The sequence below is a fragment of the Thalassophryne amazonica genome, chromosome 4, assembly GCF_902500255.1.
Source record: "Thalassophryne amazonica chromosome 4, fThaAma1.1, whole genome shotgun sequence".
Taxonomy (NCBI): domain Eukaryota; kingdom Metazoa; phylum Chordata; class Actinopteri; order Batrachoidiformes; family Batrachoididae; genus Thalassophryne; species Thalassophryne amazonica.
The window spans coordinates 37,688,204-37,713,039 of NC_047106.1; the positions used below are offsets into that span (position 1 = coordinate 37,688,204).

Genomic DNA, 24,836 nt, shown 5'->3' on the forward strand with positions numbered 1-24,836 from the left:
GCGGACATACCTCTTGTACCAGCGTACTTGTGTTGATGATAAGAACTCGGTTCTGCGAGCCGCACCATAACTTCCCTCCTGCTACAACCATTTTAGTCACAGGGCTGCTGGGTGTCCCCAGAACCAACGTCTGAGAAGACTGAGGGTCCCAAAAACTACCTGCAAGATAGGAAAGAGAAAAAACATCAAGAAATCAGAACGGTCGCTTTGTCTGGTAATGTGATGGGATTTGAAATTAAAATTTTCTATAAATGAGCTTCATTTGTCACTTGTTCACCACAATTTGACATTTTTATAGGTGTGGGTCTTTTTTTCTTGAGAAGTGGACCTTCTTCTTAGCTGTGTGATACAAAATGATATTTACCATACATATAAAGATTGCTGGCCAGAATTTTGTTTCCCTTCATGTTTTTGCTTCTTTGGTGACAGAGATTCAACAGGTATGATCGTCCATTTCAGAAAAACATAAGGGCTCTCAAACTTGTTAGCCTGCACTAGCAACCTGGAGACAGTGTACAGGGGAGCAACCACTGATCCTTCTAGTTTGTTTCTGCAGTCTTCCAGCCATGCTGCAAAATGCAAAAGTTAAGAGTATGTCCCTTTTGGGCTACTGAATTAACATGTCAATCTCCATGCAGGGGTAGGCTCAAACGAAGATATGAAGGGCTCATTCTTATCAATGCCACATTCCACTTCTGCAAAGAAACACTCCTGAATCCTGTAGCTTTAAAAATATGTCTTCCAAAGTGAACCTCTACCATGTCGAAGAGCAGATCTTCATGTCTAATTTGTGAACAAATTCTGAAAATGTGCAGCGTGCTGCTGTAAACTGTCTGTCAGTGTGTGCAGGACCAACATGTCTGTGCAACTAAAAGACCATGACTGAAAGCACACCAAATCTCCCTCCTCTCAGGCCTCTGACGCCAGTTTACCTGCATCTCTCTGATAGACGACCACCTCTCCATTGGCTAAAGATACAAACACTTTATTGTCCAAGAACCTGAAAAGGAGCAATGCAGAAATGAAAAGGAAAACAGAAGAAATTCACAGGACACTAAAGACATAATAACAACAACAACAACAACAATAATACTGCAGACTCTAAAGTAGTACATGAATAAAATTAAAAATAAATCAATAAAACATGCAGAGTTTCTCATCCGGACATTTCCAAGAAAATTACACATAAAACCTCTTTAACTAATGGTTCTTAATCTTGGATCTATATTTAAGACTAATAGCAAGTGTACTAGGAGTGATCTCATTTACAGACTTATTCAAACACTGAATAAGCTCATATATAGGCCCTGAGGGCAACTTGTGCCGGTGCTTATCTCTGCATTCCGTAGCGTCAAGTGGATGAGAGTCTGTGACTCCCCCTGGACGGGATGCCAGTCTGACGCAGGTTACTTCCCCAGTTGATGCCAGTACCCAATCTCAGCTGGGTGGACTGAGACTATGTAGATTAACTGTCTTGTACAAGGACACAGACAGGTAGCATGAGGAGGTTTTGAATCCAGGTCTACATATTAGCAGGCCTCCTTATCCACTCAGCTACCTGCCCTGAATAAACACACCAAACTATCTGACAGTACTGTAGATTAAATATTGTACAGTGTGCTTATACTCTCAGATTTAGATAAACCAATTTAAAAATGTTATGATATAATATATACAGTCTGTTTATCGCCATTTAGGCTGAATCTCAATTCTACCCCCCGGCCCCTCCCCTCTGTTTTGTGCGGGCACGAGAGACAGAGGGGTGTCTCAATTCTCTTTTTGGAGCGAGGCAGAGGGGGTACAAACCCCTCCAAACAGAGTGTGCATCCAGATTCACTCTGTTTGGAGGGCTAGGAGGAGCTTACCGCTGTCTCCACAGAAACAAACATGGCGCTGAAAGAGCGGCACAAATGTAAGTGGCTTTCATTACAAATGACGCTGTTTAGAAAGTTATAACTTGCCAAAAAACTTTACAGGCAGTTGCCTATGACAGCAACATGTATGCTGCTGGATGCATGTTGCGTATGTTGTCGTTCTGAAGAATATCATAACTTCGCTCGTGCGCTGAGGCGTTATAACGCATATACACACGAATGCTACGATAAGACACTTTTATTTCTCACAATGGAGAAAATCATGATAAAGGATAAGCATGTTAATTTATATGTTCATAAATCTTTGGATAATAGCGACCCCTGCTTGGATTTCAAGGTCTGTAACACGTGTGTATTTTGTAAACAAACAGGGAGCCCTGAGCGACTCGTCTCCTAATAAGCTTTCAGGCAGAAAATGAGAAGTTTCAGCAATGGGAATAAGTTGGAAAATATATACACACACACATGTATATGTGTAACACATAACCTGATGTTCTAACAGATTGCTGTTATCTGTCAAAGAAGTTTCTAAAGGAAATAGGGCTGGATGCAAAAAATGGGAGAATTTGAAAAAGAAACATAAGGTTAACAGAACTAGATGCAGCCCATAACATACATACAGGTGCTGGTCATATAATTAGAATATCATGAAAAAAATGATTTATTTCAGTCATTCCATTCAAAACGTGAAACTTGTATAATCTATACATTCATTCCACACAGACTGATATATTTCAAGTGTTTATTTATTTTAATTAGTAATTAATTAATTACAAATCAATCAATTAATGATTAATCAATTAACAATAAATTATTACTAGTATTAATGACTTACTACCGGCAAGTCATGCCGGTAGTTGCCGGTAGTAAGTCAAACCTGTTTCCAGTGCACGTTGGCTTCCGCCAGGGCTGCCCTTTGTCACTGGTTCTGTTCATTATCTTTATGTACAGAATTTCTAGGTGCAGCCAGGGTGTAGAGGGGGTCTGGTTTGGGAACCACAGAATCTCGTCTCTGCTATTTGCGGACGATGTGGTTCTGTTGACTTCATCAAATCAGGACCTTCAGCGTGCACTGGGGTGGATTGCGGCCGAGTGTGAAGCGTCCGGGATGAAAATCAGCACCTCTAAATCCTAGGCCATGGTTCTCGACCGGGAAAAAGGTGCTTTGCCCTCTTCAGGTCGGTGGAGTGTCCTTGCCTCAAGTGGAGGAGTTTAAGTATCTCGGGGTCTTGTTCATGAGCAAGGGACGGATGGAGCGTGAGATCGACAGACAGATCGGTGCAGCATCTGCAGTGATGCGGTCGCTGTATCGGACCGTCGTGGTGAAGAGAGAGCTGAGCAGGGGGGCAAAGCTCTTGATTTACCGATCGATCTACGTTCCGATCCTCACCTATGGTCATGAGATTTGGCTCATGACCGAAAGAAAGAAATCGCGAGTACAAGCGGCCGAGATGATTTTCCTCCACAGGGTGGCTGGGCACTCCCTTAGAGATAGGGTGAGGAGCTCGGTCACTCGGGAGGAGCTCGGAGTCGAGCCGCTGCTCCTCCATGTCGAAAGGAGCCAGCTGAGGTGGCTAGAGCATCTTTTTCGGATGCCCCCTGGACGCCTCGCTGGAGAGGTGTTCTGGGCATGTCCTATTGGGAGGAGGCCCCGGGGAAGATCCAGGACACGTTGGAGGGACTACGTCTCTCGGCTGGCTTGGGAATGCCTCGGGGTTCCCCCGGAGGAGCTGGGGGAGGTGTGTGTGGATCGGGAGGTCTGGGCGGCTTTGGTTGAGCTGCTAGTCCCCGCGACCTGACTCCAGATAAAGCGGAAGAAAATGGATGGATGGATGGATGGATGGATGGATAGCATTAATGACTAATTATTATCAGTATTATTAACATGAATTAATTACTAATTAATTGATTATTAATACTATTGATTATTAATACTATTAATTATTATTATAAATTACGGATTAATTAGATTAATTTTTAATACACAAAATTCTCCAACATGATTGCGATGTGCCGAAGAAATCTGTGACTTCTTCTATTTCTTTGCATTTATGCAGAAAGGCAAGAAAATAAAAAGAGAAAGACTACTGCAACAAGTTTCACTTTGGTTGCCATGTTGACAAACAATGAAGACGGCAGTTTGAGACAGGCAGTTTTTTTTTCCCCCTAAGGCAGAGGGGTGTCTCAATTCATAGAGCTACAGGCATACCCCTTCACCTTACCCCTTGTTTTAAAGGGGGGAAGCGCAGGGGTAGGGGTAGGGCCAAGGGGAAGGGGTACAAAAGAGAATTGAGATTGGGTCTTAAAGTATTTAACAGAGCTCACTTCTACATTTCATGATGTAGATTTACTGGATTTAATATTAGAAGAAAACTAAAAGAAAGAAAACTCACAGAATGCAGAGGATGGAAGCTGAGTGTTGTATCTTCATGCTGTTTTTACGGTTGCGGATGTTATCTGAGGACTGGTACACGTGGATGCTGACAGAAACAGAGACATTACAGGAAATAAGGATCAACTCTGGTGAATGAAACGTCAACAAGCAAAGATATTTTCTCAATTTTTCTTCCAGCTGAAAGCTAGAACAAAAAAAAAGTTAAATTACAGAGCTGCTTTCCAAACCAATCATGCTGTGCATCTGTGTGAATGAACGTAACAACACACCATCCGTCCTCTGTGCCGAGCCACACCGAGCTCTGGTAGGCCTCAGGGTCGATGCTCAGCAGGTCCTCCAGACTTGCCCTGGTGAACGAGCCCCTTGAGGAGCGGCGCATGGCACGCCCATCCATCAGGCTCTCTGTGTGGGTGCGACCCCCTCCGCCAACGCCAGTTACTCCTGGAGGTCCGTAGGAGCTCTGCACAGAGAACTCCTGCTCCTCCTCGCTGCTGGTGGTCTCTGTAGCCATATCTTTGCAGCCTGGACCCTCGTCATCTTAGGCGAGTGTCAAACAGACACCCAACATTACAATGTGTTTATGTGAGTCTTTTTTAGTTGTTAACTGCTGTACTTTCTATGGAAACAAGGTCAAATTTGAGGAAAACGTGCATTTCACTGTAATAACTCAAACACTGGTATTTTTTTTAACTCACTGCCGTAGCTGGATGATATGGTGGAGTGACTAGCCTGACTCTGCAGAGTGGAAGAAGGACTTGGTGAATCGTCATCGTCGGTGTCATCGCTGTCAAAAGGAACAAATTCTGGTCCCGCACCTGGAACCAATAAACCAGCTGATTCATCTCATGTCTGGACACACTTTTAGCTATGTTTATTACATATATGCACTTCAAATGTATTTGAAAATCTCACCAACCACACAGTTTGTGAGATGTATATGTTAAGTCAAGGCCACATGGGGCATACCAACAAAATTGCAAAGATTTCATAAGATGCCATGGTGATGACCTCTAATGACCAAAAGAGTGATGAATATCTCCTTTAAGTTTATGTTTATTTTCTTTTTACACAACTTAATTAAAGCTGACAACCTGAAGTATTAGCTCATATACATTATTTGCTTTTGCTTTCAATTCAAACATGTTGTGATAATCAGATCAATAACAACTCATCAATGTCCGGTGTAGATCTGTGATACTGCTGCACATCTGTCAAATGTGAAAGTCCATGGACAGAGGGTGTCATATGCTGCGGAGAGTGTTAAGAACACCAAGATATTCCTGTGATTTTGGGTTCTAGAGCAGAAATCATTGTTTTCATGGATACAACTGATGGTAAACTACAACCCCAATTCCAGTAAATGTAAATGTAAAATGTAAATAAGAACAGAATACAATGATTTGCAAATCTTCTTCAGCCTATATTCAACTGAATACACCACAAAGACAAGATATTTAATGTTCAAACTGATAAACTTTATTGTTTTTGTGCAAATACTTTCTCATTTTGAAATGGATGCCTGCAACAGGTTTCAAAAAAGCTGGGACAGTGGTATGTTTGCCACTGTGTTACATCACCTTTCCTTCTAACAACACTCAATAAGCTTTTGGGAACTGAGGACACTAATTATTGAAGCTTTGTAGGTGAATTCTTTCCCATTCTTGCTTGATGTACGACTTCAGTTATTCAACAGTCTGGGTCTCCATTGTCATATTTTGCGCTTCATAATGTGTCACACATTTTCAGTGGGCGACAGGTCTGGAGGGAGGGAGGCCAGTCTAGTACCCGCACTCTTTTACTACGAAGAACACGCTGTTGTAACACGTGCAGAATGTGGCTTGGCATCGTCTTGCTGAAATAAGCAGGGACATCCCTGAAAAAGACATCGCTTGGATGGTAGCATGTGTTGCTCCAAAACCTGGATGTACCTTTCAGCATTGATGGTGCCATCACAGATATGTAAGTTGCCCATGCCATGGGCACAAACACACCCGATACCATCAGAGATGCTGGCTTTTGAACTTTGCACTGGTAACAATCTGGATGGTCTTTTTCCTCTTTTGTCTGGAGGACACGTCCATGATTTCCAAAAACAATTTGAAATGTGGACTCATCAGACCACAGCACACTTTTCCACTTTGCGTCTGTCCATTTCAAATGAGCTCGGGCCCAGAAAAGGCGGCTGCGTTTCTGCATGTTGTTGATTGTATGGCTTTTGCTTTGCATAGTAGAGTTTTAAGTTGCACTTGTAGATGTAGTGACGAACTGTGTTAACTAACAATGGTTTTCTGAAGTGTTCCTGAGCCCACGAGGTAAGATCCTTTACACAATGATGTTGGTTTTTAATGCAGTGCCGCCTGAGGGATCGAAGAGGGATCGAAGGTCACAAGCATTCAATTTTGTTTTTTGGCCTTGCCGCTTACATGCAGAAAGTTCTCCAGCATCTCTAAATCTTCTGATTATATTATGGACTGTGGATGATGGAATCCCTAAATTCCTTGCAATTGAACATTGAGAACAATTGTTCTTAAACTTTTGGACTATTTTTTTCACACAGTTGTTCACAAAGTGGTGATCCTCACCCCATCTTTGCTTGTGAACGGCTGAGCCTTTTGGGGATGCTCCTTTTATACCCAATCATGACACTCACCTGTTTCCATTTAGGTGTTCTTTGAGCATTCATCAACTATCCCAGTCTTTCGTTGCCCCATCCCAGCTTTTTTGAAATGTGTTGTAGGCCTCCATTTCAAAATGAGCAAATATTTGCACAAAAACAACAAAGTCTATCAGTTTGAGCTTTAAATATCTTGTATTTGTAGTGTATTCAATTGAATATACAGGGCTGTGAAATGAAAATTGTGAAATCCGAGGAAAATTTGCGGGGGGTGGGGGGGGGGGGGGAGTCACAGCTCCCCAGGAGCCGGGGTCTAGGGCCCTGTGGGGCCACAGAATTAAATTTTTATCTAATGATACTTTTTCAGCATCTCCTGGAAGAACAAATCTCAAAATTAGTGGATATTTAAATGATCCTATATTCAACATTTTATTTGACCTGTCAATGATGATGTTAAAATAACAGAATATGATGTGGGAAGTAGGACCTGGAATGATTTCCTTTTAATTGTAAACCAAATTATGCATTAACTCAGAACAATTAAACTACATGAAATTTATGAAGACTGAAAAGACTGTTACAGCATTTCAAAAACCACAGCTAAAGCTTGTAGAATATTTAGAAAATCATGGTAAAATATTAATAACATACCTTATAGTAAAGAGTCACTTATATTCTTGTGTAAATTCATGCAGCTTAAATTCATTCAAAGCCACAATGTCTACTTTACAATGAAAGAAAGTCTAGATTAGTGAAAAAAAGTCACATAATCTTGTCTAAAATCCTGTTTCAACAGCAGAATGTTTATTTTTCAGGAAGAGAAAAATTCTTACCGTGTTTCCTGAGAGAGCACTGTTAACTTTTCCCATTTCTTTTATCTTTCAGGTGTGTTGATGAAGCCAGTGACGATTCCACGGATTCTTGTCCTTATGAGACTTTTTCAAACAAACAGTCTTTCTCGCCATCTTCTCTCTGTGCGACGTCGGTCCGTGACACAGACATGCTGCAAAATTCCTCTTTTAAAAACTTGAAAGCTCTAAAAGTTTGGGATGTCCACATGCTAAGTTTAGCTTAAGCGCCGCACAGAAGCCACACAGCGTCGCCGCAGCAACCAACCAGTCCTGCTTTACGACAACTGTCATAACAGCTACGCTGTGAGTGGCATTTTTCCTCCGCGAATCTCCGCGGATCCGAGGAAACTGATTTGTATCTGTAACACACAGATCAGTGTCCGCGGACTTATAAAACGTACACAATGTCGTAAAAAAAGAGAACGCTTTGCGATAAGCATTTTAAAAACTCAGTGCTGATCACGATTAAAGAGTACATCACTAACAGCCACCCCCCCCACCCCCTCCCCATGATGAAATCCGTGGATCTGCGGAGATTTCACAGCCCTGAATATAGGTTGAAGATTTTCAAATCATTGTATTCTGTTTTTATTTACATTTTACACAGCATCCCAACTTCATTGGAATTGGGGTTGTATGTAAGGAGATGGAAAAAAAAACACTGTGGAACACTTGGAAAATGTGATGAGCTCACCTGGAGGTTGTTCCATCATCTCAAGAGAAGAACGCGAGATAGAAATATGGAGCTGTTTCTGGGAGTGGTCAAGCACTCCAGGAGACAACGTAAGGGCGAGCTCTCCTCCACGCTCCCTTAGAGCAAAAGAACAAGATACAAAAACTATGAACAAACACAAACATGGAGATCTGGGTGAAACTGCTAGCTTCTATACACGATCCCCACATCCCCTGACATACAAATATTACAAAAGGTACACGGGCACTGTGAATCATATGCCCCTCAAAATCAAACCCAAACCTGGATTCTACAAATTCTAAAAAAAAAAAAAAACTTTAAATGGGGGGGGGGGGGGGGGATTTTATGCACCTCTTCAATGAGCTAATATTCATCATGAAGTGTCTTAAACACAGATATTAGTAAGTTACAGCAAACCCTTTCAGGCTGAGCATTTGCTTTTAGCAGTTAAATTTCTAAACGAGTAGTCAAAGGGAACCATGAGACTTTGAGGATTTTTAGCATGAAACTCCAACCATATTTAAATGTTAAAAGGTAGACAAAAACATTTTGCTGCATCATATCTCTCCTTTAAATGTTTCTTTAACAAGAAGATTTATTTTAACATTGTAGCTACTAACTCTAGTGAGATGATACTGATTATTTTTAAAGATACAGTGAGTAAGAATTACAGTAGTGTCATCTAGTGGTGAGGCTGCAGAATGCAGTATGCCATTGCCAGCCAGGATTTTGTTTCCCTTCACATTTTTGTTTCTTTGCCGCCTGGGATTCATGTTCCCTTGCTTTGTCTTGTGATACATAATATGCATGATTCTCTACTGAGTAAAAATAAGACTTCTCAAACTTGTTAGCATGCACTAGCAACCAGTAGACAAGTGCAGGGGAGCAACTACTCAGCCCTGTTCTTTTCTTCTTCAGTCTTTCAGTTGAGCTGCAAAATGTGAAAGGCGGAGCAATTGTATCCCTTTTGGGCTACTGTATCAAAATGGCTGCATCAGGCCTGTTTTTTGAGTAGACACTCCCATCTCTGTCATTTATACTGAGTTTTCTCATCCTGTGCAAATCAAATCATAAATATTATAGCTGTCCTGCCTTAAAATGACACGTCTCCGCCTCCCCATGTAAAAGTAACCCCGTCTGAGCAAGTTTAATATGAGGAGCATGACTTGCATTTTGAGTCTAACATCAACTACAGAATTTTGACCGTGTGGCACATTTCTCAGGGTGTGATCCAACATGCAGGCACCTAGGTGTTGAAGACACCAGTGGTTGGAGAAGGTCAAGGGTACGCCCACGTTTCATCTGGCTTTGGCAAATAGATGGTTACTTTCAGAGGTGAGGATGGACCGGTTGTATAAGTGTGTGGTTGTCATCTAGCACCAAAGACAGTTTGGTAGTGTGGTTCATGTGGCAACATGTGACACCAGCACATGCTCCCAGACCTGGCTTACGCTCCACAGTGAGTTCTTTAATTATTATATTACATGGCTACAAAAACACTACTGGTGGCTCTTTGGAAGCCACAAGACAAAAACTGACAGAATAAAGAAATAAAACGAAGAAAGTGTATCGTCGCATTCCAAAGCTTCACCAACTCATGAATTAATGTTATTTCCGTTGTGAGTCTGCTGACCTCCCTTTTAAAGGCCCGGCACGGCAGCGATACAGATGATCCTCGCCGAGCAGACGCAATGCAGGCTTCCACTGTCGGCTCATCTTTGATATTCAACAGACAAACCTGCAGAGGAAACACCATTCAGATGGCTTATTGTTCTCCACCAGAAATCAGTCAAGCGTTTGATGAGCTAAACTTCTGAGTAACTGCATCAGTCATCGGGTGAATGTACCGTCAGTCAGACTACTGGCTGACTGGTGGTACATATTTTATATAAAATATTCTCACCTGTCCCACATATCCATCACGTTACACACCCAAACTTCACAGGCCGCTGTCTGGACCACTGTGGCCTGGGAGAAGGCACAAGAAAACTGCAAACAACACACACAGACACACACACAAATCAGTGTCTACCTTCATGATAAATCTATGACTCAAGCGGTATAACCCTACGATCACATTATCAATCAATCAATTTTTTTATATAGCGCCAATCACAACAAACAGTTGCCCCAAGGCGCTTTATATTGTAAGGCAAGGCCATACAATAATTATGTAAAACCCCAACGGTCAAAACGACCCCCTGTGAGCAAGCACTGGCTACAGTGGGAAGGAAAAAACTCCTTTTAACAGGAAGAAACCTCCAGCCAGAACCAGGCTTCAGGGAGGGGCAGTCTTCTGCGGGACTGGTTGGGGCTGAGGGAGAGACCAGGAGAAGACATGCTGTGGAGGGGAGCAGAGATCGATCACTAATGATTAAATGCAGAGTGGTGCATACAGAGCAAAAAGAGAAAGAAACAATGCATCATGGGAACCCCCCAGCAGTCTACATCTATAGCAGCATAACTAAGGGATGGTTCAGGGTCACCTGATCCAGCCCTAACTATAAGCTTTAGCAAAAAGGAAAGTTTTAAGCCTAATCTTAAAAGTAGAGAGGGTGTCTGTCTCCCTGATCTGAATTGGGAGCTGGTTCCACAGGAGAGGAGCCTGAAAGCTGAAGGCTCTGCCTCCCATTCTACTCTTACAAACCCTAGGAACTACAAGTAAGCCTGCAGTCTGAGAGCGAAGCGCTCTATTGGGGTGATATGGTACTACGAGGTCCCTAAGATAAGATGGGACCTGATTATTCAAAACCTTATAAGTAAGAAGAAGAATTTTAAATTCTATTCTAGAATTAACAGGAAGCCAATGAAGAGAGGCCAATATGGGTGAGATATGCTCTCTCCTTCTAGTCCCCGTCAGTACTCTAGCTGCAGCATTTTGAATTAACTGAAGGCTTTTTAGGGAACTTTTAGGACAACCTGATAATAATGAATTACAATAGCCAGCCTAGGGAAATAAATGCATGAATTAGTTTTCAGCACACTCTGAGACAAGACCTTTCTGATTTTAGAGATATTGCGTAAATGGCAAAAAGCATTCCGACATATTTGTTTAATATGCGCTGTTGAATGACATATCCTGATCAAAAATGACTCCAAGATTTCTCACAGTATTACTAGAGGTCAGGGTAATGCCATCCAGAGTAAGGATCTGGTTAGACACCATGTTTCTAAGATTTGTGGGGCCAAGTACAATAACTTCAGTTTTATCTGAGTTTAAAAGCAGGAAATTAGAGGTCATCCATGTCTTTATGTCTGTAAGACAATCCTGCAGTTTAGCTAATTGGTGTGTGTCCTCTGGCTTCATGGATAGATAAAGCTGGGTATCATCTGCGTAACAATGAAAATTTAAGCAATACCGTCTAATAATACTGCCTAAACGGTTAGCGGTTACACAAACGGTTAACATTAGTGACAAATGACTGTGTCAAGCAGTTGGTTTTGTTGCTTGATGGACGTTCCCGCGCGTGCACGCTAACATCTCTGTAAGATGTCTTGTAAAATCACTCCAGAGGTATTAACTCGTTACAAAAATAGTGTTTTTAGATGTTGAAGTGTTTATTTCTCGCTAACCTTTACACACTATAGGAGAAACATTAGGTTTATTAGGCTGTTTCAAAGCATTTTCCACCACCTCGGATTGTCTTGTTTGTGCGAACAACCACCAGATATCACATTGCCTATTCACTCGGATTGTCCGTCGGATTTTGGCCCAGCTTAGCTGGCGGCCAAAATCCGACTGTATGTAAACCTTTGACCCACTGAAAACCTCACATAGTGAAAAAACAAACAACAAATATACTTTACAAAGAAATTAGGTACACATTATAAAGTGGTGCACTGTTTAATAAAATAGACTATATTTCCATTTTTGGAAAACTAAATGTTAAAATTCATAGCCAAGGTGTATGGACATTTATATCCACAAATGTATGTGTTCTTCAGCAGCACACTGTACAGGACAACCATTCTGCTGCTCTCACCTGCATGCCGCTACGCGTCTTCATAATAGGAATTGCTTTCAGAAACTCTGGATCCCACTGATCCTTATTCATAGCTAAAAAAAAAAAAAACAACACACAAACAATTTGGTTGTACACCCGACAAAAATCTCAGTAAATCACATATTAAAGTTGACAGATATTATAGGGCTGATGGAATGCATTAGATCATACATATAAGAAGCCCTGTGCTGAAGACAAAACGTTATCTTGCACAAAATTCCCCATGCATCACCATGCATGCTCACTCCATGAATTAATCCACTATACGTTAAATCCATGATGTCCTGTCACTCACCGAGCTTCTTTTTGGCTTCCTCAAAAAGCTGTTCAAAGTTAGAGCGAGCATCCGGTGAGCTGAACTCAAAGACAAAGCTGCTCTCGGCCGACGCTGTGGTGAATTCCAGCTTGGTGGGCAAGAAGGTCATGCTGAAGGCCAAAGACTGCTTCTCGGAGAGTTCTCTGTGCACTGAGGTCATCAGATCCTTTATCACCTCATCTAAGGACTGAAGGATGGGGACATCACGAGAAGTGGAGGTGAATAACACATATTACAGATTAAATGGAGTATCTCTGGCAGCATCAGCTGCTGCAAATTCATTTGAACAAAATTGCTGCACAAACATCTCCACTGTTACTGCTCTTGTTGAAGCCCTGTTCTCTCTTTCATGGACATCCGGAAGTCAAGGTTGGGAAACCTTGCCCATATACTGGGAAGTCTTACAGGGTCCAGGAGGGTGCTCATATTGAACTTAGGCAATTCATTATTTTTAGAGTGGTCTGGTTTTATCTGTGGTGGGATTTTCAAGATGTTTGAAAAGATATTTTTTCCTCTGTGAACTCTGACATTGCATTTCCACAGAGTGGATAAACAAATGTTTATCAGTTTACCAGAAGCTCCAAGGTTGTGACAAAGTTGAAGTACAGGCATACTGTGGTTGATTTTGCACACGTGACAGAAGTACAAGGCAACAAATCTCAACCGCCACATCTCATTTGTGGGTAACCGTGATCTTCACACGGCAGTTATAAGCTGATACCGTGAAAGCAATAACTGGGCTTAATGCATTAGATTCAAACTTGTAACATTCAAGAGTTTTACTGATTGTTTTCTAAAGAGGTTCTGTTTGCAATGAACACACTGTGTGTGTTGTCACTCAATACCTGGTGAGGGAAGCTCAGAGTCTCAGACAGTTTGCTGATCTGTCCCAGAATGCCGAGATCTTCTTCTAATCGACCGATTGTCTTCTGGATGCTCTCCTTGTTGGCTGCCTGGGTGGAGCCTGGTACACAGTTTCAAATTAAGGGTTAAACATTAAGATATAATCAAAAACGTGAGGTCAAACTGTTCAGACTTAATGTGTCAGCAGTGAGGATGATGTCCTGAAGCAAATGTGAGGAGCCGAGTTCCTCGCAGATGCCACACAAATTTTTACTTTGTCAAGGATGTTGCTGCATGTCTTTATTTACTTATTCATTTATTGTTACTTTCTGTAGGTCGGCCTGATCAGAAACACATTTAATTTTTGGGTCAAGAATTAAAATTAATTTATCATTGTTAATATTTTGAGAAAGGTTATAGGGTCGAGGAATGCTCCCCACCAGTGAGCAGCTTTCTTGTTTTAAATTTTATTTGAAACACACTTGTGATGCAAAATAATTTCAGAGCACAACAACTTGTCATTTACTTTTATGTCACTTCCACATGGTAAAATGACAGAGAAGTCATCAAAGTTGACAATAAACTAAATGACAGATACAAAGAGAGAGAGAGAGAGAGAGAGAGAGAGACAGAGAGAGAGAGAAATACTAAATAAAAAACTTGTTCCACAATGTTTCAAAGCCTTTGCAACACACCACTGAAAATATTTCAGTTTCTATAAAGAAAAAACAAAACAAAAAAAAAAACAAGCTGAACAGTGACACCTGATGGACAGTTCAAAAATGTGCATTAAAAAATCAAACGAATTTCATGCACAAAGGCTACAGTCAGGACATCAGGTCTGTACGAGCATGAGCAAGTAAGCTGCTTATTTGATCTATGTGGAAAAAAGGACATAAACAGCAAGCCAGTCGACCGGGTTTTCCCATTTGAACATAAATACAATGTGATGACAGAGCCTTACTTTTCACCACCTCCACCTCCTCCAGTGGAAGCTTCCACAGGAACTTGTATTTGCTGGAAGTGTCAATCACACTCACAGCAGAGTACCTAAAAAGGAGAGGAACAGAATGAAACATCAAAAATGACTGTCAGGTCTGTATCTGGCATCTTTCATGTGCACGGAACTCTGAACTTATCCAGACATACAGTAGTGTTCACAATAATAGTAGTGCTATGTGACTAAAAAGATTAATCCAGGTTGGAGAAACATGCCCATATCATGATGCTTGCACCACCACGCTTCACTGTCTACACTGTGAACTGTGGCTTGAATTCAGAGTTTGGGGGTCGTCTCACAAACTGTCTGCGGCCCTTGGACCCAAAAAGAACAATTTTACTCTCATCAGTCCACAAAATATTCCTCCATTTCTCTTTAGGCCGGTTGATGTGTTCTTTGGCAAATTGTAACCTCTTCTGCACATGTCTTTTATTTAACAGAGGGACTTTGCGGGGGATTCTTGCAAATAAATTAGCTTCACACAGGCGTCTTCTAACTGTCACAGCAATTACAGGTAACTCCAGACTGTCTTTGATCATCCTGGAGCTGATCAATGGGTGAGCCTTTGCCATTCTGGTTATTCTTCTATCCATTTTCATGGTTATTTTCCGTTTTCTTCCACGCATCTCTGTTTTTTTGTCCATTTTAAAGCACTGGAGATCATTGTAGATGAACAGCCTATAATTTTTTGCACCTGCGTATAAGTTTTCCCCTCCCCAATCAACTTTTTAATCAAACTACGCCGTACTTCTGAACAATGTCTTGGATGTCCCATTTTCCTCAGGCTTTCAAAGAGAAAAGCATGTTCAACAGGTGCTGGCTTCATCCTTAAATAGGGGACACCTAATTCACACCTGTTTGTTCCACAAAATTGACGAACTCACTGACTGAATGCCACACTACTATTATTGTGAACACCCCCTTTTCTACTTTTTTTTTTTTTTTTTTTACTAATAGCCCAATTTCATAGCCTTAAGAGTGTGCATATCATGAATGCTTGGTCTTGTTGGACTTGTGAGAATCTACTGAATCTACTGGTACCTTGTTTCCCATGTAACAATAAGAAATATACTCAAAACCTGGATTAATCTTTTTAGTCACATATCACTACTATTATTCTGAACACTACTGTATATAGAAGGAGCTGTATGTCAAAATGCAAACGTCAGAATCAGTTGAACGAGACATTTTAACCTGCCAGGTGTAAAGTCTGCGTAATGTCTGATTGAATCCATGTGTAAATAGAGCAGGTCAGCATTCAGAGACAATGAGATTCAGCGACTTCGGTCGTTAAGGACTGAAGCGGAAATTCAGACAAATTCAAGGAACGGTAAGAGCGATTTCTGCAGAGCACGTTTTGCATGCTCTAACTAGACGCTAACCTTCACCAAACCCACACGGCGTATTCCCAGTGAGTGAGAACACAGGCAATCAGCAACTCTGGACATTGTCATGTCAGATAACAGCTGACTTCTACTGTTAAACACCAGGGAGCAGTACTGTGCGAGTGTGTGTGTTGTGTGCGCACGTTACATACAGACTCATAGAGCTGCGTCTTAATGAGCCAGACTTCCTCTTCAGAGTTGTGCAGATGATCAGATCACTGAAGAGGAAGAGAGAACGATCCTTCTTCCCACCCACTGTCTTCTACACACACACACAGAGAGAGAGAGAGAGTTATCAGAGATTCAACTCACCACATTTACAGTTTACAGGAAAGCAGAATCTTGAACGTTATTGAAGAAAAAAGGGCAGACGCATTAATGATGCATTTGCTTTGATTGTCGTTTCTTATTCTGACATGTTTTCTAAAACCTCACATTGCAGAATGATAATACCGGGTCAGATTATTTAGTTAGAAACATTTGCCAGAAATTTGTTTAAAATATTTACCAAATCAGACAAGTTTTCTTACCGCCTCCATGACCATTTCCTGTCTCAGGAACTTCCTCTGGGGGTTCAGGATCTTTAAACAAACATACAGAAAAAAAATCAAGAAAGTAAAGACAATTCAATAATAAACCCAAACAGCCCATAATTCCACAGCTGCACTTTTAAGAATTCTCCTGCAGTAAAAGCTTAAAAGACTAATTTGGCACTCTGGATTCCTGCTTGCTCTGTGAGACATGCCCAGGCAATCTGCAGGAGAAGGACCCATAGGAGGGACCCAATCTGGATATACTACGTGGATGTCCTTTGACCTGAGTATTTGCAGATGATGCATAGGTGCAGACCCACGGATGTTGCAAAAAATATGTTTTACAACAGCAGACTTTTTTAAAACAGCTTCTGATGTGTATTTGTAACATGTCACAACCCCTCAGACGCTGCTACAGTCTTCTTTGAATTTTCCCAGAAAGTTCTTCTTCAGGTTACCAGGTTCCAGCTGCCTCATGGGATAGCATAGTGTAGCCCGTTTGCACTCTATGGGGTTAGTAGCTCAGCTGGGTACCGTTTGACTACTACATGCTTACTGAGTATTCAGATACCTACGGATTGTGATGTACTGCTTTTTGCCTACTATTCAGTAAGCTAGTAAGGGAGGAGAAAGAGGGTGTGGCCTAAGCAGCTTGTTTCCATTTAAATCAACAAGCACATAAACAGGCTTTGTCTGAGATACTCGAAAATTTGTATTTCTCTTCCATCATCTTAGTGTCAAAGACGTTCTGGCTAACAACTATAAGCTGGTGGCGTACAGTGTATTATCTTGGGTATTAAAATCCAACCCCTCGTCCGTGTCATGACACCTGGGTAATGGATCAAGTAGGGGTGTTGAGGTGTTGTAGGCCTGTTGGTGTGAAATACGGTGGGGACCTTGTGTGCCCAGTGGCTGCTACGGTAACCATAAAGGCCCACCAGGAACCCCCAACATGAGACGGCTAATGGGGTTCTGGTCAAACAAAGTCCTCAACGGTGAATCAGGTGGAGGAGGTGATGGCTTATAACCCAAGGGATGAAGGCTGCAGCAGGTCCTCAGACCCTGATCGTCTGGGATTTCCCAGTCATAGGCCCAGGCTAAGGATCTGCCAAGGACAGTGTGTTTGTTGGTGTACAACAACATTTCCACGTTAAACAAACCCACGCACAAGCATCTCTAGATCGACTGCGGATGTAGATTTTCTCCACGTCCACCACCCCATCCGGGAATCGATTAAGAGACGATCTTCGTTGTCACAGAAGGATTGCCACAATTAACTTGCCAAAATATGTACAGCATAATTCCTTTTTAGGAACAGCAAAAACCTAGTTACTGCAATCCTCATAACACGTTATGAATCATAAACTGAAACACAATTGTTACTAAGAGTTAAGCTGAGTTTTGCCTCCTGTCAAACAAAACAATGAAAACCACAGTAACAGCAAAAACAGTCAAGCACAACCTGTAACCGAATATTAAACCCTGTTAATACATAGCATATAATAAATGTCTCACATGTTCAACTCCCTCTATGTGCGCCTCAATCTCCTGAATCACCCTGGCCTCCCTCTCCGCCTCCTCTGCTGAGCGACGCCCCTTGTTGATCTTCTCAGCCAATCGCTTGATGTCCCTCTGAGCATCCAACAGCAATGAGTGGTCTGGGTGGTCATCTGGTGTGTGCTTGAGCAGATCCTACACAAACACATCCACAGGATAAACAGACACTCAGAACCGGCAGCAGGACATGTATGTAAGCGCCCACACACACATGCAATATCAGATAATTACCTCCTGCAAGGAGGTAATGTTTTCATTTCATTTGCCTGTCTCCAGACAACATAAATCAAAATGCTGGAGGGATTTTTAATGAAACAAGCAGCAGTGGTCTTGGTGGCCACAAGACCCAGAGTGCTTTTGAAATAAAAGAAACCCACAAGCTAATCTCAAACTACATGTAACTTCAAAACCACACACTGTTGGCTTTAGCACAAAATCCTTCAGGCAGGGCTGTGTGGACTTGTGACTGTGTTATTTAAGTTTTATTGTATACCCGCTGTGAAACAATCAGAAAAGAAGTATTCTTCCTCTAATTTACGGCATTTATTGTATGGGAAAAGTCTCTCTCTCATGGACCCCATTCACTGCGTACCTCACTCGACCATCTGGTGCATCAAACTTCACAAAATGTAAACATGCTTCTCTTCAGAACACATATTTTAATTTGAAGAATTATAACAATCTGGGAAACCCCTGGCAGTTTCAAATTTCTTCAAACGTTAAACATCATCACTTGTCCAATTCCCTGTGTATCAGCTTGTTAGCACATAAAACTGCTGCTTATATTTATGTCATATTGTCAGAGAACTCGTTTAGGACTCACCTTAACAAGCAGCTCATAACGAGGAATCCTCTGCACCGGTTTAATCATCAGATCACCCAGAGCCTGTTTCTCCTTGTTCTCACGCATGTTTTGCTGTTTAAGATTGAGGACAGATGAAGGAACAGTTAAAAGAAGGGATGGAGGGAGGATGTGAGAGAAGGATAACAGAAGTAAAACAAAAAAGGGATGAGACTAAATATAATGCAATGCTAAAATACCCTCGGCCGTATGAGCATAAAAATAGGAAACACAATTCGACCTTTTGACCCCTTAAAATAGGTCAAGGTTAACAATCTTTCAACTTGTCCAAGGTCTGCGTCCCAAGAATGTTCCCTGTGAATTTGAAGACTTTGGCAGTAAGGACACTGGACCTATGCTGAGCACAGTTAGACGGATGCAAATTCTTCAGAATACCCGATGGCCATATTTTGGCCTTGGGTAAAAATGATTTAATTGATGCATGTGATGTATGTTTCATACACTAAAACCACACAATTAAACTATAGGTGTAGTTTAATTGTATAAAATAAGTATTAGGTTGTCTTCTGATATATTTCAACTCTAAACTCTCTTTTAAGAAAAACCAAACTGCAAAACAAAACAATCCTATATGTATAGTTCCAAAGACAAAGACAAAGTACTACCACTTTCTACATCTGTGTGCATTTATTCACAACTTATTATAGAGCAGTGGATTATGTAAAACAATGGTCCTCAAAACAACAAACTGTCCACAAACATCTATTTTGGGTTGCACACCACGTTAGTGTTGCAGTTCTCTTCTCCACCAGAGGATGGCAGAGCAGATTCACAAAGAAACCTCTGTGCTGCTGTAAGCTGTGCTCCTAAATTCAGAGCCAGATCAGATAGATGAGTTTTTTGTCATGCATTATTGTATTTTTTTCCATTTCTACTCCGTCTGAGGTGAAAACTGGTATCATCTCTCCTTTACAGTTATTTATGAATTACCAAAAGCATGAAGGTGGTCGACTAAACTAAAATTTCTTTTGGCCTCTGTTTTACTCGAGATCACAACAGTAGAGCCGAGAGGGATCGCACATGTTGTTTTGGAACACGTTTAAGACTGGATCCCCTTTTTGACACAACTCCAGATGTACAAGGAGAACTTGTTCCATCTACATGCAAATAAGTCACACAAAAATCATCAGAGTAGCACAGAAGAAATGACTCCTCTGTAACGTTCCACCATGGCGCAACAGTCAAACCTTTCACGATGCACAATCTTTCCAATCACAGCCACAGAAGCCTGTAACTCCTTCAGTGTTGTCATAGGTGTCCTGTAGCTTCCCTCACTAGATTAGAGATTACATTGGAAAGAACTTATTAGTCCCTGGGGAAGGCTCCCTCAGGGAACTTGAGGTTCCAGCAGGATTGTATTGCAGCACACAGGGTAAGAAGCACACACAGTATCAAAAGTAGAAGTTAAAAACAATTTGTAAAAATGTAAATACTAGTCTCCTTCTTGCACAGTCACTCAGGTTTTGAAGGCTGTCTACTCCAGACAGATTTACCATGCAGTACCATACTGTTTGTATGACTGATGTAAAAGTCCACAACATATTCAGTTGACTTGGATATGTTTATGTGTTCATCCCTTGTCCTGTCCAATGGAAACTGGCTGTAAAAGTGACGACTCACTGTAAATTCATCAAAAGGTGCAAATAACTGTCACATGCACATATGACACATTATGCATTTTATTTAATTTTTTATTTTTATTTTTTTGCTCAGTAACTTTGCAAATTTAAATAAATATTTCAATTATAATAAAATTCATGGGTGCCAATAATCATTTTGACCAGGAGTGTATATAACCATAACAAATCTTTAAAAAAGAAAAGTAAAAAATAAATAATAAAAATTTTGAGGACTAGTACTGTATGTTTGGAGTCTGGGGCTGATTTATTTATGGGCAAAATAAATAAATTAAAATTCGGAAATATTTTGAAGCTCTTGGTTTTGGGTTCTTGTCAATATCTTTTACAGGTTTTAATATATTTTCAGTGATGGATAATTAGTAACAGCCATAAAACAGATTCCAGTAAAATAAACATGAAGGTGAAAAACTCTAATGCGCATATTTTGCAGCTAATCCCATCATGATATATATAATGGCCAGTTTTTAGGTCCTGTAGGTATCTTTTTGAGTGCACGCTCACACATGCACACAAAACAGAAGAACAACAAACAGAGAGCAGCAGCTCGGAGAGAACAGAACATACTGTGGTCCAATCTGACATTCACCTCCAGAAACTTCTGAAATGCTGGTTTGGCCTCCTTGGCGATTCTCACAGCATCCCTGGCATTGAGAAAGTTGTCAATATATGCTGAATACACATTAGCCAGCGTCTCCCTGGAAAACTGAAAAGGACAAGAAAGAAATGGAGGAAGAGAACACGAACATGTCATTATGAAGTAACACAACTTTCTTAATTAACAAATCTTCATACACATTCTCAGTTATAATGTGAAGAATTACTGCTGTTTTCCTCTCGTTTACATCGCTGTAAACTATCTGAGTCTCTGACTGTTGGTCACACACACAATCAAACACAATGTAAAGGTTCTGTTCTGATTTTACGCTTTCATTCTTTTGAGCAGTAAAAATCAGAGGAAGACTAAAAAATATGTACCCTATGAAGTAGCGGTCATGGTCGTGACATATCAATTATCTGCCCTTTTACACGGGAACAATCCGAACAAAACACTTGCCCCGTGTGAGGCTCGAACTCACGACCTTCAGATTATGAGACTGACGCGCTGCCTACTGCGCCAACGAGGCCTGTGGAGTCCTGCAGCTGCTGCAGCTTTAAGAGCTGCACACAGAAAGAGGAAGACCTGGGGGGTGGGAGACTGACTGCTGACGCAACAAGTCCACTGCAACACAACTGAGCCTGTACAAGTCTTTTGTTCCCTTACTGCTCCTTCATTTACACTCTCATTTTACATCACATCTCAGGTGATTCTCAGTCCTGTTTTGGTGTTTTGTACCTATTTGCTTCATGCATTTCTATGTCTGTCAGTGGCTACTTGTGGTTTGAAAAAATACTTTTCAGTAACTCCCGGCAAGCAAGTGTGAAAATTCCATTCAGCTGTGGGGTGTTGGGAGACTTAACAATGGCATTAGCAAGAGAGAGAGACGACTCTGGCTGCAAAGAATTCTGACTAAACCCAACAAGCTGAGAACATGGTTTCCAGTACTTCTCAAACAGATTTTTTTCGTAATGACATATCACTTCACAGTTGTTGGAAAATGTTTTGACACAACACTTCATGAAAGGTCATACATAATACGACACTAAACCACAACAGGTGATTCAGTTAATGTTAAATACAACTATTCTGCTGATTAAGTTGCATATCTGGTCAAAAGAAGTATCAACTTCTCAACTGGATGGACGTACGGATAGACAGACAGACAGACAAACACTGGGGGTTTGTGTGAAGCGCTCAAGCACACGGGTGACAGTGGTAAGGAAAAACTCCCTCTGATGATAATGAGGAAGAAACCTCAAGCAGACCAGACTCAAAGGGGTGACCCACTGCTTAGGCCATTCTAACAGTTTCAATTTTTTTTTATTTTTTTTTATTATTAAATTAAAACTTTATTTAACCAGGTCAGCCCCATTGAGACACAAAGATCTCTTTTCCAAGGGAAGCCTGGCCAAGGAAGCAGCTTAAAAACATTAAGTTTCAAGCGGAGAACACAGAATCAGACAACAATAAAACAGAGAAATACAATCTGGTGACATCATAGAGTTAATATGGGGCTTTCATAAGCAGTAACAAGAATGATATGAGGCAGATACTAAGTCCCTCATAATGTTTTTAAATGCTCCAAGAGAAGTTAGTTCCCTCAAGTTCAAAGTTCTCTGTAGTGAGTTCCAGGCAGCAGGTGCAAAGTACATGAAGGATTGCTTACCTAACTCAGTGCGAATTTTGGGGACATTGAGCAAATAGCAATCACTGGAACGCAAGGAGTAAGTGCTCTGGGTTCTCGAAATGTAGCCACATAGATATTGGGGGAGTAGACATAAGATCGCTTTGTAAATAAAAATGTGCCAGTGTGAGAGATGCCGTGCAGCCAACGAGGGCCACTCAACTCTGCTATATAAGGTGCAATGGTGAGTGAGGTTTTTTGCAACATGTAACAAACCTCAAGCCACCGTGATACACGGAGCCCAGAGATTGGAGACGATTTCAATTTTCCATCCATCCATCCATTTTCTTCCGCTTTATCCGGAGTTGGGTCGCAGGGGCAGCAGCTCAAGCAAAGCCGCCTATTTCAATTTTAACAAAGTTAAGTTTAACAAAGTTTGGAAAAAACATCTGCTGCAACAATTTCAGGCATGGGATCCCGCCGTCAATCCAGCTGACTGACTGACTGACAGCACCACTAAAAAAGATCTGTTCTCTTACTTCAGTGGCTAATGAACTCAAGTAGTGGGAGAATTTTGTAGGTTTTATGTCAGTACCATAACGTTTGTGACAAAGCATTTGGTAACACTTTACTTGAAGGTATCGTCATAACAGAGACATGACACTGTCAGAACAGTTACATGACACAGTCATGAAGGTGTCATAAACATTATGTCAATGTCAAACATTTATGACAGCTGTCATTAAGTGTCAATTTGTTTTTTATAATGACGAGTTGACATTTTTTGGGTTGTTTTGAATATAACAACTTAAGTTTAATCAAAGTGACATGACCAGAAGTTGTTTTTGGCGTTTTTGGTCTTCGGGTGTATGTCAAGTTGTCAATGGAATTGCAGAGTTGTAGAAGCATAAACCAGGCTTTAGAATTTTAAGGTACAACTCTGTAGTGGACGTAGGACTTAAGGCAGGCGTTTATTTTTTTTCAGATGAAGTTGTGACCTGGTCATTAAATGAGGCAGGTCCCGATTCAAGGTCATGCTTTTTAATCAAGGAAATACGTAAGCCTAATTGGTGCTGGGGATTCCTCATAGATCGTTCAGCGCCTACTGGCCGTTACTAATCAGTTACATACATATAACGGATTTTGTCCGTTTTACGAGGTCTGTTAGAAAAGTATCGGATCTTTTTATTGTTTGCAAAAACCTGATGGATTTGAATCACGTGTGCTTGCGTGAGCCAACCTTGAACCTTCATGCGCATGCGTCAGTTGCTGGTAAGCAGCGTTTGAGTGAGGACATGTGGAGCGCGCTGGGCGGATTTTTATTGCAAGGAAAATGACGGAACAATTGGAGCAGCGCTACTGCATCAAAATTTGGGTGACAGCCAGGTGGAAACCATTCAGAAGATTCAGACGGCTTTCGGAGATGATGCTATGAGCATCACACGGATTAAGGAGCAGTACAACCGGTTTAAAGACGGTCGCGCAACGGTGGAGAGCGAGCCACGCTCCGGCGGCCATCAACATGCTTGAAATGACGAGATCATTTCCAAAGTGAATGCTGTGGTGATGCGGGACCCTCGTGTGACTATCCGAGAAATTGCGGAAGAGGTGGACATCAGCACTTTTTTCGGCACATTCCATTGTGACAGAAGATTTGGCCATGAAAAGAGTTGCGGCGAAATTTGTGCCGAAGTTGCTGACAGCGGAGCAAAAGCAACTTCGTGTTGAAGTCTCACAGGACATGCTGGACTTCACAAAGAGTGAATCCAACTTCATGGACACCATAATCACTGGTGATGAGTCCTGGGTGTACGGGTACGACCTAGGACCCAAATTCCAGTCGTCACAGTGGAAGCATTCCACGTCACCAAGACCAAAGAAGGCTTGCCAAGTGCGCAGCAACGTCAAGGTGATGCTGTTTTCTTTGACTCTCGCGGTGTGGTACACCACGAGTATGCACCACAGGGTCAAACAATCACCAAAGTGTACTACAGGGATGTCCTCTGTCGCCTACGTAATGCTGTGCGGCGCAAGAGTTGTGGGCCA

General features: G+C 41.5%; 1 protein-coding gene and 1 non-coding gene across 2 annotated transcripts in view; both read right to left on the bottom strand.

The window, feature by feature from the left end:
* Nucleotides 1-24,836, bottom strand: part of LOC117509661 (rho guanine nucleotide exchange factor 17-like) — a 139,728-nt gene that overhangs the window by 3,784 nt on the left and 111,108 nt on the right. The window contains 19 exon segments of the mRNA XM_034169405.1: nucleotides 11-159; nucleotides 933-1,000; nucleotides 4,268-4,354; nucleotides 4,539-4,806; nucleotides 4,965-5,084; nucleotides 8,429-8,544; nucleotides 10,058-10,118; nucleotides 10,121-10,166; nucleotides 10,332-10,351; nucleotides 10,354-10,417; nucleotides 12,412-12,485; nucleotides 12,728-12,935; nucleotides 13,594-13,712; nucleotides 14,556-14,641; nucleotides 16,129-16,238; nucleotides 16,507-16,557; nucleotides 18,025-18,201; nucleotides 18,890-18,982; nucleotides 21,155-21,271. Coding sequence (XP_034025296.1) covers nucleotides 11-159; nucleotides 933-1,000; nucleotides 4,268-4,354; nucleotides 4,539-4,806; nucleotides 4,965-5,084; nucleotides 8,429-8,544; nucleotides 10,058-10,118; nucleotides 10,121-10,166; nucleotides 10,332-10,351; nucleotides 10,354-10,417; nucleotides 12,412-12,485; nucleotides 12,728-12,935; nucleotides 13,594-13,712; nucleotides 14,556-14,641; nucleotides 16,129-16,238; nucleotides 16,507-16,557; nucleotides 18,025-18,201; nucleotides 18,890-18,982; nucleotides 21,155-21,271 — 2,034 coding nt within the window.
* trnam-cau lies at nucleotides 21,620-21,692 on the bottom strand. The gene has a single exon. It is a non-coding gene; the product is annotated as a tRNA-Met (tRNA).